This window comes from Drosophila montana, unplaced genomic scaffold (genome assembly GCF_035044405.1).
Source record: "Drosophila montana isolate Dmon_TW-CO22-7 unplaced genomic scaffold, ASM3504440v1 contig_2481_1, whole genome shotgun sequence".
NCBI classification, from domain to species: Eukaryota; Metazoa; Arthropoda; class Insecta; order Diptera; family Drosophilidae; genus Drosophila; species Drosophila montana.
This window is the reverse complement of record NW_026997351.1, coordinates 289,691-307,500: the sequence shown is the minus strand read 5'-3', so window position 1 is coordinate 307,500 and position 17,810 is coordinate 289,691. Positions and strand designations below refer to the sequence as shown.

At 35.0% G+C, this 17,810-nt stretch overlaps 2 protein-coding genes across 51 annotated transcripts in view; one reads left to right on the top strand and one right to left on the bottom strand.

Annotated features, from left to right (window-relative positions):
- Positions 1–1,664, top strand: part of LOC135428419 (leucine-rich repeat-containing protein 58) — a 3,624-nt gene extending 1,960 nt beyond the window's left edge. Inside the window, exons 2-3 of the mRNA XM_064682389.1 lie at positions 733–949; positions 1,011–1,664. Coding sequence (XP_064538459.1) covers positions 733–949; positions 1,011–1,388 — 595 coding nt within the window. The 3' untranslated portion in view covers positions 1,389–1,664. The remainder of the gene's footprint in view (positions 1–732; positions 950–1,010) is intronic.
- Positions 1,665–7,780: 6,116 nt separating this feature from the next.
- The window catches only part of para (paralytic), a 73,100-nt gene continuing 63,070 nt past the window's right edge, over positions 7,781–17,810 (bottom strand). For all 50 annotated transcript variants that reach the window (XM_064682494.1, XM_064682497.1, XM_064682456.1 and 47 more), the window contains 2 exons: positions 17,450–17,754; positions 7,781–15,665 (listed from right to left, as the gene is read on the bottom strand). In XM_064682494.1, the coding sequence (XP_064538564.1) occupies positions 14,670–15,665; positions 17,450–17,754 (1,301 nt within the window). In that variant the 3' untranslated portion in view covers positions 7,781–14,669. The remainder of the gene's footprint in view (positions 15,666–17,449; positions 17,755–17,810) is intronic.

The following is a 17,810-nucleotide window of genomic DNA, read 5'->3' as shown; positions in this document are numbered from 1 at the left end:
CTTTCTATCTCGGCAACCTTTCGAAACTCGTATACCCCGAACCCACTGCAAATAAATAGGGCATAATTGTTTTTTTATTCAAGTCAGTTACCCTCAAATAGATTAGATACCCCTAAGTATGTATATTAACTACTCGACAGCTACGAATTTAGACAATGAATACTTTTTGACTTAAGAGCCAATTGTTTCTGTTTGTTTTTTTTTTCACATTTTTCCTTTGTTCGCGAACTTAACAATTTTATTAAACGGTTAGTTGATAAGCTCTTGGATAGCAACTATTTTTTATCAGACTATTTGCCCATAAAATTTGATAGCGAATACTTTTAACGAACTCTCAGTTTTGTTTTTGGGCGACAACAGAATTGGGAACTTAATTGATGACTAATAGGATAATTATAATTAATCATATAAAAATAATTAACAGTAATTACAATTATTATAAATTATAATTTTTATTTTATCTGAATACTTACCCAAAGATTTCTTTGATCAGAATAGTTAATTACCTAAGGAACTATAGAACTATTGAAGGGTATTCGATGTATTCGATTTGTTTATAATATCGGAATATTTGGCATAGCGTTATATCGAAATATCGACCCATGACCCATCCCCTAAAGCGAGTCAGATCTATAAACATCATATATTTTATAAGTAAGGACTGCCGAAACCCATGTGGAGGCTAAGAGCCATGTTTCGTCTCTAATAATTTGGTTTGCCTCTCCCACACAGTCTGCATGTGCTTTCGCTGGGCGGCAATCTGGTCAACGAGGTGCCGGAGGCGGTTGGCTCACTGAGCCAGCTGCAGGCGCTGGTGCTGTGCGACAATCTGATCGAGAATCTGCCGATGAGCATTGCGCGCCTGAAGAACCTGAAGTCGCTGCTGCTGCACAAGAATAGACTGAAGCACTTGCCCAAGGACATTGTTGCACTGAAGAACCTGACCGAGGTGAGTGCATTAACAGCTGTCGCAGAGCCAAACTCAAACTAATTGTCCTTTCCAATCTTAGCTGAGCTTGCGAGATAATCCGCTGGTGGTGCGCTTTGTGCAGGACATGGCCTTGAAGCCGCCGACGCTCTTGGAGCTGGCTGGCCGCATTGTCAAGGCCAGTGGACAGCGGCCGGGTCCCGGGGATCTGCCGCGCACACTGGCCGAGTATCTGAACAGCGCCAACTGCTGCGTGAATCCCAACTGCAAGGGCGTCTTCTTCGATAACCGTGTGGAGCACATCAAGTTTGTGGACTTCTGCGGCAAGTACCGCGTCCCATTGCTGCAGTACCTCTGCTCCTCGAAGTGCATTGAGCCCGAGGAGCCATCGAGGGCCTCCAGCAGCAATGCCAGCAACGCCAGCAGCGGCTTCATGATGCGCAAGGTACTCCTGGGCTAGACGACCAGGCAAATAGGTACGGGTCCGGGTCCGTGAATTGTGCCCAACCGTTCGACAAGTCGTTGGCTCGGCCAGGCCCCAAGCGGAACCGAACCACTCGTCGATTGGCTGTGTGGTGTTGTTGCGGCGGAGCCGCACTCTGGAATCCATTGGCTTTATCACAATACCAAAATTTTCACCAAATTTGCTATATGAATTTTTTGTTCATTGTTATGTTATTCTATGCAATAAAACCCAACATGAAATATATATATACGCATGTATCCCCAAAAGAAACTTCACAATTATATTGTTATTCATTTTTTGAATCAAGTTTTTATTTGTATTAATTTTATTCTAATTATTATCACTACCACTCTTATTTGTATTTGTTTAAAATTATTATTTTTTTTTGTTTTCAATTTTATAATTTTTGAAATTATAATTTTTTTAATTATTAAGATTATTATTATTTTCATTATCAATATTATGCTTATTGCTAATTTTTTAATATTATTATTTTTATTTTTAATATTATTATTATTATTTGTATTCTTTTTTCAAATAATATTCTTATAATTATTTTTTTAATATTATTATTCCTATAATTATTATTATTATTATTTTTATTTATTATTAATTTTATTCAGCGCTGCGAAAAAATAGTTAATGGTTCGGTTTACGAATCGTGCCTCGAGGCTTGCTCCAGTTCGTGAACCGGGTTTTTGAATAAAACAACTTAATTTATATTTTATAATTGCCCCTTCTACTGAAAATATTCCATCTCGTACATATTTTCATAAGAAAGTTGTGGGCTAAATTTAATCTATACACAAAATTGGCATTCATCAAATAGGTTTGGATAAATTCAATGGTTGGGCCCAAGTTAATAATGCTTTGCGGCTGATTGTCAATCTGAAGTTTTTTATCTAAAATCAATTAATTTTTGATAAACAATATAATTCACTTCATGTTGTACCTCAGCCGATCCTTAGGCAACTCCTTTGGTTTAAATTTCGGCTTACATTAAAATCTAAATTGGAATTCCCGAATTGAACCGGTTACATTGAATCCGGCTTGCGGCCTTGTTTCAGTTATGATTAGTTTTTAGTTTCATTAAAAGCTTATATTTTTGTTGATGATAATAAGTTAGGTTAGGTTGAGTCGGCAGTCATTCCAAGAATCTGACACACCTCGGTCCCTATACGCCCATTATCACTGAGAATTTTTGGAATTCTGTTAAATTGCTTTTGCTTCTATAGACCCGTGATAACAGCTTAATAATTGCATGGATTTCAATACGGCATAGTCCATGTATATGAGGAGACCAAACAATATTATATTTCTAAAGCTTTTGGTGAGAGTTGAAAATACCTACTAATAGTTCCTATGGGAGCAAAGTCATCTGATACGAGCGAACCTAACAGACAAAATAAGATTTATATAGCTGCAACTGAAACATTTTTCACAATTTTTCAGAAAAATCAGGTCGGATCGAAAATCAGAACGTGTTTGGTGACTTTTTTTGAATATCAGGGTAAATAACTTCTGGACCGGAATGTTATACCTTGTTGAATTTGTACAGATCCCTACTATCAATTGGAACTTAAACATTACAAATTCGATGAACTACAAATTTTATTTGTTTACCATTTTGGACTCGTAAGGATCAGTACTATCGATTGGCATAAAAAAAAATATAATTCTAAATTTTGACCCAAATCAACAAAATGGCAAGGGGTTACATCACGTGTTTTCTCAAATTCGGGGTCGGTTCGAAAATCAAAACTTTTTTGATGATTTTTATTGAATATCTCGGGTAAATACTGTCAGATTTTGAAAAGTTATACCTCTTTGAATTCGTAGGGATCCCTACTATCAATCTGCATTCAAACATTTTAAAAATCAGTGGGTTAAAAAAAGTGGTCGCCCAAAAACCGATTCGTTTGTAAAGTCAACCTTTTTTGATGATTTTTTGGAATATCTCGGCCAAATAATGTCCGATTTGGCAATTTTATACCATTTTGGACTCGTAAGGATCAGTACTATCGATTGGCATCAAAAAAATAAATTTCTAAATTTTGACCCAAATCAACAAAATGGCAAGGGGTTACATCACGTGTTTTCTCAAATTCGGAGTGGGTTCGAAAATCAAAACTTTTTTGATGATTTTTATTGAATATCTCGGGTAAATACTCTTAGATTTTGAAATGTTATACCTTTTTGAATTCGTAGGGATCCCTACTATCAATCTGCATTCAAACACTTCAAAAATCGATGGGTCAAAAAAAAAAGGTTGATCAAAAACAGATTCGTTTGTAAAGTCAACCTTTTTTGATGATTTTTTGGAATATCTCGGCCAAATAAAACCGATTCGTTTGTAAAGTCAACCTTTTTTGATGATTTTTTGGAATATCTCGGCCAAATAAAACCGATTCGTTTGTAAAGTCAACCTTTTTTGATGCTTTTTTGGAATATCTCGGCCAAATAATGTCCGATTTGGGAATTATATACCATTTTGGACTCGTAAGGATCAGTACTATCGATTGGCATCAAAAAAATAAAAATCTTAATTTTGACCCAAATCAACAAAATGGAAAGGGAAATCACGTGTTTTCTCAAATTCGGGGTCGGTTCGAATATCAAAACTTTTTTGATGATTTTTATTGATTATCTCGGGTAGATACTGTCAGATTTTGAAATGTTATACCTTTTTGAAATCGTAGGGATTCCTACTATCAATCTGCATTCAAACACTTTAAAAATCGATGAGTCCAAAAAAATGGTTGACCAAAAACCGATTCGTTTGTTAAGTCAACCTTTTTTGATGATTTTTTTGGATATCTCGGCCAAATAATGTCCGATTTGGGAATTTTATACCATTTTGGACTCGTTAGGATCAGTACTATCGATTGGCATAAAATCTAAATTTTGACCCAAATCAACAAAATGGCAAGGGGCTACATCACGTTTTTTCTCAAATTCGGAATCGGTTCGAAAGTCAAAACTTTTTTGATGATTTTTATTGATTTTTATCATAAACAGATTCGTTTGTAAAGTCAACCTTTTTTGATGATTTGTTGGATTATCTCGGCAAAATAATGTCCGATTTGGGAATTTTATACCATTTTGGACTCGTTAGGATCAGTACTATCGATTGGCATCAAAAAAATAAATTTCTAAATTTTGACCCAAATCAACAAAATGGCAAGGGGTTACATCACGTGTTTTCTCAAATTCGGAGTGGGTTCGAAAATCAAAACTTTTTTGATGATTTTTATTGAATATCTCGGGTAAATACTGTCAGATTTTTGAAATGTTATACCTTTTAGAATTCGTAGGGATCCCTACTATCAATCTGCATTCAAACATTTTAAAAATCGATGGGTTAAAAAAAGTGGTCGACCAAAAACCGATTCTTTTGTAAAGTCAACCTTTTTTGATGATTTTTTGGAATATCTCGGCCGAATAATGTCCGAACTGGGAATTTTATACCATTTTGGACTCGTAAGGATCAGTACAATCGATTGGCATAAAAAAAATTAAATACTAAATTTTGATCCAAATCAACAAAATGGCAAGGGGTTACATCACGTGTTTTCTCAAATTCGGGGTCGGTTCGAAAATCAAAACTTTATTGATGATTTTTATTGAATATCTCGGGTAGATACTCTCAGATTTTGAAAAGTTTTAGCTCTTTGAATTCGTAGGGATCCCTACTATCAATCTGCATTCAAACATTTTAAAAATCGATGGGTGAAAAAAGTGGTTGACCAAAAACCGATTCGTTTTTAAAGTCAACCTTTTTTGATGATTTTTTGGAATATCTCGGCCAAATAATGTCCGATTTGGGAATTTTATACCATTTTGGACTCGTAAGGATCAGTACTATCGATTGGCATCAAAAAAATAAAATTGTAAATTTGGATCCAAATCAACAAAATGGCAAGGGGTTACATCACGTGTTTTCTCAAATCCGGGGTCAGTTCGAAAATCAAAACTTTTTAGATGATTTTTATTGAATATCTCGGGTAAATACTTTCAGATTTTGAAATGTTATACCTTTTTGAACTCGTACGGATCCCTACTATCAATTGGCATTCAAACAAATTAAAAATTGATGGGTTTACAAAAGTTGTTGACCAAAAAACGATTCTACAGTCGACCTTTTTGATGATTTTTGGAATATCACGGCCAAATAATGAGATTGTATGTGCAGTTGTTGGTTTGGCTGTAGAGGAGGCGGTACGAAACGGGGTCTGTTGCGAGTTTGAGTCATATCGATGGTATTTTTTAGTTTGTAATTTGTTTTTAATTTATTTATATTGCTGCTGAAGCAAACGAGCCTGCAGCGCGAACTGCATTTGATGTTGGTAGAAGAGAGTTCAGGGTATCCCCCAGTCGGGAGCTCCTGGCTAGAGCCTCTTACTTCATACCTTATAAATCCACCTATCGATAAAACTATATTATTAGAAAACAATGGATTTTTTTCATTTGCATAACAAATTCAATTAAATCTCATTTTATTTCAGTTTTTGTTCTTTTTTTGTATTTTTTTTTACAATTTATTAAGCTAAAGTGTGAAAAAATTTCGCTTTTAATTTAATATATTATTTGGTTTTTCGTTTTTGTTTTTTTTGTTTTTTTTTTGTTCTGTTTTTTATTACATTACAATATTTGTTGTATGCCGTTTTAATTAAATTGGATTTTACTATTATCATATATTTGTTTTCTGTTTTCCTTTAAAAATTATACATTAATGTAAATTATGCAACTTGTTGAGAACTAAAAAAGCATTAATTATTTATATATAATGAAAATAAAAATGTTTCACTTGGGGTTTTAGCGCTTTTCGGATTTAATATTAAATTTGTATGTTCAGTTTTTGCGTTGCGAGTTATAATTAATTAATATTTTTTACATTAAGATGTTATTGTGCAGTTTTTTTGCTGTTTCTTCTTCATTTTTTGTTTTGTTTTGTTTATTGGGTATGTTTTTTTTTGTTTTACATTGAAGTTAGTTAATTATAATTTTATGTTTGCGTAACAAACTAATTCAGGCGTTTTTTGTATCTTATTTTTTTTGTCGTATTTTTAAATACATTTATTAAAGTTGTTTTTTTTTTTCTGTATTTTTATATAATATATCTAATATATATATATATATACTTTTATAAAAACAATTTATGTTTATGTTTGTGTTCTTGTTCTTGTTCTTGTTGTCGTCTTGTGTGTGTGTGTGTGTGTGTGTGTATTTTCATTAATAAAAATTAATACATACAAAATTGTTGTCGCACTGCTTTTACATCATATTTGATATATGTATATACATTAATATATATGTAAATATATATACATCATATATGTATATATGCATATATATATTTCGCATTCGCTTTGTAGTTGTATTATCAAAAATGGCGCTCAAACTTAATGATTCTGTAGTTACGAGTATTTAAAAAAAATCGATAACAATAGTTTTTTGTTTATTTTTAAATTTGTTTTTTTATAATTATGCATAACATTTTCGGTATTGCGAAAACATTTAGATGTATGACAGCTCTTTGTGTTTTGTTTTTTTTTTATTTATATTTTATAAGAGTATTGCTAATAGAAGGAATGTCAATGACAATTGAAATAAAAAAGTAAAATATCTACTAGAAAATGCATCGACCTATGTATGTACAAGTCGTATGTAGATGTGTGTGTGTGTGTGTGTGTGTGTGTTTGTTTGGGCCTGTGTGGAAGAATGGGTGTGTTTGGGTGTGATTGTGTGTGTGTGTGTCCATGTTTATGTAAGCAAATGCACAACACATACTGTTATACTGCTACATAAATATACTCATACATATTATCTTATATATACAGTCGATTTGTTTAGTAGAAAAGTGGCGGGTGTCATACATTTTAGCTGCTTACTTGTTTGCACAAATACATATGTATATAACAAATATGTATATATTACACAGTATAACAATTTTGTTTAGTTTTTGGTTTTGTTCTGTTTTTGTTTTTCGTTTTTTTTTTCTATGTATTTTTTTTTTTTTTTTTTCAGGAGGGCTTGTACAGTCATCTGAACCACTATTCATTTGTAGCCGGGGAAGTTGCTACCAAATAGAGTTGCTCAAAAACTGCGCTCCATCGCGGAGAGTTGGAGACAAGTGTGTGGAAATGTGAAAAGAGTAAAGCCGCCTCAAACGCCTCATAAGTGTGTGTGAATAGTTAAACTATAAAAGAAAAAGCTCTAGAGCAATGCTGACGTACATGCACCAAATTATGCGCATCAAAATGAACGAGCGACCTCTCTATGCGCTTCTCAAAACGTTTGCCTTAGCCGCATGCGTTGAAGCGCTCACTGTATATTTCTGCATGCGTCAGTATGTGAGTTTGTTTTTTGCCTGTTTGTTGATGGAGTGTAAGTGTGTGTGTGGAGTGGGGGAGTGTGAGTGTTTTTGTGCTCAAGCGAGAGAAAATAATTAGTGTTAAATAGAGTCAGACAGCTAGGCAGATGTAGGCATATGGCAGGCATATATAAAGTCTTTACAAAGACATCAGTTGTTTCTCACTAATAATTTACTTCATGTACTTTGCTTAAATTGTATTTTGTATATAAAAAAAATATGCTAACGGTGCCTGTGACTCTCTTGCTTTTATTTGGTGTTTAGAAAAGACTTTTATATGTATATTTAAATTGTTTTTTGCTTGCTTTGTGTATAAATATAAATACATTTTTCTTATTGTTTGTCGTTTATGTCATATATGTATATATATATATATATATATATATATATTCTTTTTTTTTCTTCGTTTTTTGTTGTTATTTTTTTACAAGCTTATCTTGTGGCGCTAATTGTTATTATTATTCTTTAATATTTTATTAAGGTTTAATAAACTGTCCGTTGCTGCTAGGTAGCTGTGGGTGTATGTGTGTGTGTGCGTGTGTGTGTGTGGCTGGGTGTAGGCTTGTGGCTATGTAAGTAGAGGGACTTGTTAGGCAGCTTGTTTAATACTCGCTTGATGCATTTTTACATTTACTATCATATAAATTTTTTATCATTTTATTTAGTATCTTTTTCAGTCTGTTTTTTTTTTATATTCTTATTAATGAAAGTGGCTGCTTTTCGTTCGGTTTGTCAATTATTTAAACTGTATTATTCAAATTGAATGCTTCCTGCTTTCGCTCAATATACTAACATATGTACTTATATCATGTACATATGTATGTCTGTCTCAATGTAGTATGTAAATTGCAAATACTTCGCTGGATGGCAACTTTCATAATTGTGTGTTTCTTGTTGGTGTGGTTGTTAAGCTTCTTGCTCTTAAGACTTGGCTTTCATTAGTTTATGTACTCAACTGTACTTAAAATTATTTCTCGGCTGCTTGGCATGGGCATTCGGATGCTGGAAATCTGTGTGCGTGTGCGTGTGCGTGTATGTGTGTGAGTATGCATGTGAGTGTGTCCGGAGTTTGTGTGTGTGTGTGTGTGTGTCTGTGTGTTAGTGTGCAACACAAAATATTCGTAACTAAATTACAATAATAATTATAATTACACCACAAATATAACAAAAATATGAAGAAATGTAAAATTTTTATATATCGAATATCTAATTGCAATTGTTTTTTTTTTGCTATTTTTTTTGTTTTGTTTTATTATTATTTTTAGCTATGCATATTAACTGGCTGCATTACATATAAATGTTTCTTTTTGTTTTTACACTTTTTTTTGTTTTTCTTTTTTTTTATTTATATTTTCTTCGAATTAATTTGCTATGCTTCGTTTGATTTTCATTCTTATATTGTTTTTGTTTTTTTTTTTCTTTTATATAATTATTAGTTTTTATTTAATGTAATTAACTAGACTTATGTAATATATTACAAATGTAAATGTACGAGTATAAAGCTAAAGTTGTTGTTCATTTAAATTTTCTATAGTGATTCGACAAAAAAGCATTTATTTATTTATTAACTAATATAATATTTCACGCTTTGATTTAAGTGTACCTAAAAAAAGATTCTTGGTTTGTTTTTGAGGGTTCTTTTTGTTATGTTTTTTTTTTGCGTTTTTCAATTTTTTGGTGTATTTTTTTTTTTAGATTTTATTTTGCTTTGTATTTTAAATTTTCGCCTCTGCTGCAGAATCCCACAAGCCTGTTCGCACACTTTGTGCCGGCACTGTGCGCACTGTTCTGCGACTGTACCTGTGTGTCCTATGAACTGTTATACACGTGAGCCTGTGAGTGCGTGGGGCACAGAGCAGACGCACAGTGCTGGTTCAAAATATTAGTCATAGCGACATATAGACTACTACTTCTTATACGATAAGTATGCATGCATCTGACGATTATTGCTCTAAGATAAATTAGAATTTTATTTGCATTATTGTTATCAAGTTCATTACGTTTTATTTATAATTTGTTTTGTTGCGTTGTGACCTCATTCAGCAGCACAAAATATGCAATAAGTATTTTGTTATAAATAGTTTTACTTTATATTCAGTTTTGGGCATATTCATATTCAGTATATATGCGTGTATGTATTTGTATATATATATATATATATATATATTAATATATATACATATGTATCTATATATATATATATATATGTATATATATAAATATATATGTATATATATTTAATTTTATTCTGTCTAATGGCAATGATGCGCGTGTTGCTTCAAACGTAACCTCGGCACAAAAAATATTTATGCTAAAATATGAAATAGTTCCATTCTGCATTTTATTCGATAATTATTTATTTATACTTTTATGTTATATTTTGTTTGTTTTTATTATTCATAAAGTACTTAAGTTTATTATTCATGATTATTACTCAATTATCATTGTTATTATTATAATTTTACAATTCGCTTTTATTATTTTTTAGTCGCATTTGATGTTCTTAAATCGCGTAAGCTTCATTTGTGTACGCTCTTGAGAACGTCCTTTGTGTTGTATTGAATAATATTTGTTTTTATTCTGTTAGTTTGTTTTTTGTTTTGTTCGTATTTCTTTTTGTTTTTTTTTTTTAATCTCGCCCCGCCCCTCATTTATAACAGTGCACTCAGTATATATATTTAAAATATATATATATTTTATGTTTTTTTTGTTTGGTTTTTAACTTATGCATTTTGTACGGAATTTCAAACTTAATTTTCTGTTATTAGTTGGCATGTCGGTTAATTTTTGTTTAGCATGTGTTCTTTATTATTAACTCTTTTTCGTGGTTTTGTATTATTTGTCAAACAGCCAACAAAATGTGTAATAATGAAGCTTTATTCAAGTCGGTAAACAATTGGCAATTGGCAAGCGTTCGTTAAGTGGGGGAGAAATCAGCAAAATGGCCTTTCGCAATAACGTACTTAGAAATGCCGAAAGCGTTAAAAATCAAAAGGCGCTAACATTAGATACAAATTGGAATAATCGCGAAATTATGATCAGAAACCGAATTACACACAAGCGAGAATACTATGAAGAATTGAATAATTCAGAAAGAATCGGCTGTGGTGCCCGTAAAAAGCCCATCTTATAAAAGCATAGAAATAAGGTATTTGGAACTTTGACTTGATGTGTTCATTGAAAAGGCAACGCTTTAACTGGTCCCTATAATATAACTATATTTTTGCATATATTATATCTGTGCTTTTTTTGTTTGTTTCTTTTAGGTTAGGTTGCTTTCGTAATATGATTTGTTATACGACAGCGCACAGTTAACGGTAGATGTGGTGGTGTGACCGATAATGCTAACAGCAGCTGTAGCTAAAACTGTTATACGCCGTTGCAAGCACAATTCGAACTTGTCGAATGTGTCGAAAACGAGTCACAGTCAAAAATACGTGAATTACAATGAAAACTACCAAGAAAATCAAAAAAAAGAAACAACTGAAGGACAATCGATAAACACACAAAAATATGCAAATAATAGTCTTTTGCAGTAAGTTTAATCAACTATTGGAGCTCAGCGCTAATGTTATTCTTTTTTTTTTTTACATATTTTTCGTTTATTTTTTGTTATATAATTTGCTTCGGGTTGGTTCGGTCAATTCAAGAGTGTAGCTAAGTAGGTTCTCAAAATTTGTACAATTTCGTGGATTTATGATGTGTATGCGTGTGTGTACGAGTATGTAACTTGTTGTTGGTTTGGATGTACATACATATGTACTTCTATGTATTAATTGTTGTTGTACGTAAACAACTTCTACATTTCTATGTCAAACATTACAGTTTAGTCGAGGAAAGGCAGTGTGTTAAAAGCACGTGTATTAGTTCTGAATATTGTTGATCTGTGAAATCTGTGTAGACAGCGACAGACATATACGTATGTGTACAATGTTTCTGTATAAATGTTTCCATTCTTGTTGAGCCAAAACAAAAAACAAGGCGCATCTTTATCCCAATTTCATTAATTTCCAACATATTTGGCTAATTTGAAGCAATAGCAAAGCATGTGTGTGTGTGTGTGTGTGTGTGGTTGTGTGTCTGTGTGTGTGTGAATTGGATAAACGTGTTAGTGCGCAATGGAACCTCACATTTGTATATATCAAGTTGTTCATACTGTAGTTAGAATTTGGTTAGATAATTCCTTCCTTTTTTTTTTAGTTGCTGTCAATCAAAACAGAAGAAATATTCCAATCGCATTGCTAGTCAAAAGTTGAAAGTTACAAGTAAAAATTAACTGAATAAAAGAATAAAAGATAATATTACTGGAAGAAGCATACATACATACACATAACAAATACCGCTTCGAGCGGAGTAAGCTATAAGCAAATTAACGGCACACCCTCGAAGCGCCGGCAAATACGAAGCGAAACGAAACGGAATGAAGCGAAACGAAGCGAAATGAAACGAAACAAAACGCAATAAGCGAATGCGCTGACAAGTAGGCAACGCTTTTCTTCAAAAGCAATCAAGCTAAATTCTTCTTTTTGGTTGTTACTTTTTCATTATTTTCTTTTTTTAATTGAATACTATTTATACTTATTTTATATGTACTTTTATGTACTATGTGCATTTACATATACATACATATGTATGTTAAATTTCTTTTGTTTTTGCCTTTGTCAATTATTAAGTTTATGTTTGCTTTTTAGTCAAAATTTACTGTTTTTTTTTTTGTGGATTATTAAAAAAGACGAATGACTTTAAAAGAGAGAGGGATAGAGAGAGAAAGAGAGAGAGAGAACGATCATTAAATAAAATCTTTCGATATTGTACACTTTTTGTGCTCCTTTCATCTGTTTTGCGCACACATATGTACTTTAGTTTGTATTTTAGTTAACTTCTTTCTTTTTTGTTTCTTTTCATATTGTTTTTATTCATTTTTTTTTTTTGTTTATGCACATAACATTGTTTTGCTTTTGCCCTAATCACTTCACATTTGTGTGTGCTATGCACAGTTTTGTTTCATTCCATTTTGTTTTTGTCTTTCGCTTCTTCACTTATTCACATTTGCGGGCGACACAGTTTTTACAATTTGTGTTACTTTCATTTCATTTCAATTCAAATTCAAAGTTTCGTAACGTTTTCTTATGCATTTGCTTTTTCCATTTCCTTAACCGTTTCGTTTGGTAAGTTGTTGTCGTTTAAACTTGTTTAGATTGTTTGTTCCGTATTTGTTTAGCTCAATGCGCCCCAACTCCAATGAAAATATCTGAGATTCTGTGTGTGTGTGTGTGTGTGTGTGTGTGTGTTTTTGGGTTTGGGTTCGTGAGTGCGGTACAGTTGCCGCATGGGCGTCATTGCCAGCACAGCAAAAATAGCTGTAATCCGTGCAATTGCCCAACACTGGTTTCCATGAACATGCTGCTACGAGTGTGTGTGTGTGTCTGTGTGTGTGAGTGTGTAATGTATGCTTTTAACTTGTTGCTAATTGCCGTACGCTGGTTAAAACTATAAATCGTTGTTGTTCTTTAGTTCAATCTGTCTACATTTATGCCTGCTAAGTATTGGATAACGCGCTATAGATACTTTGTTCGATTCATAGCATAGGCGAAGAATTCTCCTATAAACTGTAAGTATGTATGGGTGTGTGTGTGAGTGTCTAAAATAGGATTCGCTTCAACACAATGCATTACGTTTGAAATGACTCAATCGAACTTTGGATTGTAATTCTCTTTTGCGGAATATGGAAATATATATTATACCAGTACATATGTATGTGTGTTATGTGTGTTAGTGTTGGTGCGTTTAGAAATGTTCTTGATATCGTATTTGGTTTTCATGATTAATTTGTATTGCTTTTATGGCAGTTCAGACGGTTTTCGTTTTTCAATAACTTCTTTAAAATGTAATATACAAATACAAAATACTATATAATCATGTAATTGGTGTTTCATCTCAAATTGTTGCTTTCGAATAAGTTTATTAGTTAATTATACTTTGCTTTAATTAAATATCCTTATTTGTTTCTCGTTTTTTTTTTTTTTGTTTTGTTTTTCGTATTTCTTGCGCGTTATATGTTAGAATGTAGATTATGTTGCTGCTTCTTGTTTTTTTTTTGGTTTTGTTTTCGTTTTTAATTGTAATTGTAATTAGAATTCACACTGTCTTTAATTTAATTAATATATTATGATTTGATTTTCTCTGAGTGCGCAAATCATATTTAATATTTAAGGCTTCATTTTAGAATGTAGATTTTAGAATCAATAATCGAATTTAGAATCTTAGCTTTTGTATTGGCTGATTGCTCGATTGTACTCGTACGGTATTTGTAATGTAATATGTGTGTGTGTGTGTGTGTGTGTGTGTGTGTGTGTGTGTGGGTGTGATTTAAAAGGTAAACTACGAGGCTGCTTAATTAATTTAATTTAAATGTTTAATATTTCTTAAGTATGATTGTTTTTGTTGTTGTTGTAGTTGCTCGAACTGAATTAACTTAAATTTTAGACACTTGCTGCTGTCGTTGTTGTTAGGATGTTGTTGTTGTTGTTGTTGTTGTTGTTGGTGTTGCTTGTTGCTTGTTGTTGTTGCTGTTGTACTTTAATTATTCATTTTGGTTTTTGTTGTTGTTTGTTTTGTTTTGTTTTGTTTTGTTTTTTTAGCAGAAAATTATGCTTGATCGCTGTTGTTGTTGCTGTTGCTGTTTGTTGTTCGCTGTACCTGTTTGCTCACTGTTGTTGTTGTTGTTGCTGTCGCTGCTGCTGCTGCTGCTGCTGCTGCTGTTGTTGCTGTTGCTGCTGTTATTGCTGTTGCGGCTGCAGCTGCAGCTGACACACACACACACACACAAATGGTAGCTGCTGCTGTTGTGCCTGCTGCTCCTAATACTCGCGTGCGTCTTGGAGGGGGGGGCGAGGCCTGGCTCAGACATCTGCCGTGCGCGATGTTATGCTCGGCGATCGCGAGTGTATTACAACCTTGTGGCCGTTTTTTGTCACAAAACCATCGCTCTCGACGAGAACGGCCGTCTGGCGGCCGGCGCTGCCGCCACTGCCGGCGCTCTGGCCACCGGGACTGCCGCCGCCGCCATCCATTGGACTATTTACAATGCTCCTGGGCTCGTTGGCTGGATCGGCAGCTGCCCCGTCAGCAGCTGGATCATGGCCACCATTGGCGCCGGCGGCATCAGGATCATCATCTCCAGCTGCGCTGTCATCGGGCGCGTCGTCGCCGGCAGCCGGATCGGGCTCCATATCGTTGGCGGCATCCGAATCTGGATCACCGCCGCCGGCTTCGGCGCGCGTTTTGTGCTTGCGCCAAGCATGCTGTATGAGGCGGGCGCAGTACTCCTCCCGCTGGCGCCAGAGTGTGGAGGAGACGGGCTCGTAGCCCTCGGTGTCGGGTCGGGCGGCGATTTCGCCAATTTCGCCGGTCTCCTCGATTGGATTGCCTTTGCGCGCGAAAAAGTCTTTGGTGAGTGCGTCGAGTATGTCCACACAGTACATGAGATCACCGCGACAGATGGGTATATCCATCGATATGATTTTGTACTTATTCGGCTTGTGTATCTGGAGCGGGGGCTCTAGCACGTCCAGAAATTCGGACAGCTGATCGTAGCGTATATATTGTGTGCCCTCGGGATCAAACTGCTGCCAGATCTCATAGTACATATCGTAGTCGTCGTCGGTGAGACCCTCCTGCACATCTTCGGTGGCCTGACTATAGTTCTCAAGAATGACAGCAATGTACATATTAATAACTATCAAAAAGCTTATAACTAGATATGAGAGGAGAAACGTTATTCCAACGGTCGCTGAACCACAATTGCCCGGATAGCCTTTGTCGTTGTCGGGTGGATCGCATGCTTCCTCATTGATAATGGCGTCGAGTACACCATCCCAACCGGCTGAGGTAGACATCTGCCAGTTAGCGTATGCGCAAAATGCAATGGAAATCGATCGATATACATATATCGATCATCGATAAACGATTTCATTTCATTTCAATTGAATTGCATTCAAAAAGCAGCACGAAACGCATGTGTGGACGGCAGTTGTGCGGTTGGATGGTGTTTTATTGTTTTGTTTTGTTTTGTTTGGTTTCGTTTTGTTTTGTTTTGTTTTGTTTTCGTGGTTCGTTCATATCGTATTATTTTGTTAGGTCGATCGTATATAGATCGTGCATGTCAAGATTTTAGTTACGTGTCGTACGTGTGTGTGTGTGTGTGTGTGTTTGTGTTTGTGTTTGCGTGTGTGTGTGTGTGGGCAGTGAAAGAGAAGTTTAAGACAGAAGATACAATAACAAGAAGAGTCATTAGTCAAAACGTTAGGTTAATGGATCACTTGGTTAAGCAAACTAAGTAGTAGGTATTGGCATATAGTAGTAGTAGTAGCAGTAGTTAGTAGTAGTTAGTAGTAGTAGTTGTAGTAGTTTAGCTAGTTGTACTATGGGTAAATACGTATGGGGTTCTTTTATTTTGAGTGTGGATTGGTTGTGGTTGGCAGAGGACCAAAAGTATCATCTATGTATGAATATATATGTATATATATATGTATATGTGTAAACATATGCGTTAAAGGGCGTGTGGGTGTGGGCCCAACAAAATGGCGGCCAGTTATAGTCGCATAACGGGTTCATGGCCAGGCCAATTAGCGGTAAATGCAAGCATTTTGATAACTTGTGAAAAGCTTTGTTCGTTTGTTAAGTTTGGGTGTGAACAAAGCGAGTTAAAAGTTGATGGAGTTGAAAACATTTAAGGACAGAGACAATAACAAAGACAGAGACAGTGAGATAGAGAGCTTGAAGGACTTAGACAGATAGATATATAGATAGATAGATAGAGAGAGGGTAAGAAAGACAGAGAGAGAGAGAGAGAGTAGCGTAGTTTTGTGTTCCTTGGCGTTTGAAAAACGCGCGAAAGTATTTATTTGCATTGTGTCATGAGGAAATTCCAACATTTCATTTGGTTTTTGTTGAAAGAGCTGAATTAGATTTGTTTTTTTTGTATAATCAACTAAGGTAATGCTAATTCAAATAAAAAGTATGGTATGCTAAATGAAAACTGGACATGAGTTCAACAAACTCTCGATGGATCAGCTTTTAATGGAGTTACCACATTTTTGCCCGAGTTAGCAGCTGATAATGAGAGCTCGAGGACTTGCTTAAAAAGTCGTTAGGAGCTCAAAGGAAATGCCTTAAATGCTGATGCCATCCAGATATGGAATGGAAGAGCTAAGTAATTGTGGGTTTTTTACAATGGCTCGAGAAACAGAAAACAAAATGGTGAATCAAAAAAATCGCTCTAATTTAGCTTTTACCAACAACTACCGCAGCTTGAATCAACATTGTGATGTTGCCACTAAATCAAAAAAAAAATTGGCCCACATGGCAGGTGGCAACCATATTGAACGGTCACGGCTTATCGATCACGTTCGTTCGATAAGTGACCGTCAATAGCTGTATGTATGTGTGTGTGTGTGTGTGAGTGTGAGTGTGAGTGTGTTAGTGTATGTACAAAGCGTTGCCAGCCGCCATGTGGAGCCGTGCCAGACCTGCCAGACCGCTCGGAACTGAATTGAACGGTTTTGAGCTGGGTGGTGTTGGTGGTGGTGGTGTTATTTAGTGTGGGGCGTGGCAACATCACCCAACGACAACAACAATAGACAACATAAACCGTTAACGGAATTGTGGCTGATACGCTTACCTGAAAGAGCAGGATCATGCTCTGGCCAAACGTCTTGAAGTTGTAGACATCGTTGATGCCGCTCTTCTCCTTCACGTGCATGAAGAACGACATGCCGAAGATTGCGAAGATGAACATCACCAGGAAGAGCAGCAGGCAGATGTTGAACAGCGCCGGCAGCGACATCGCCAGCGCGAATAGAAGCGTTCGTATGCCCTTGGCGCCCTTGACCAGGCGCAGGACTCGACCCACTTTCGCCACGCGCACCACACGGAGCAGCGTCGGCGACACAAAGTATTTCTCGATAATATCGCTAAGTACGAGACCTGCGGCGATAACGATGATCGATAACAATCGGCGACGGCATCGTTGACAGACGTGT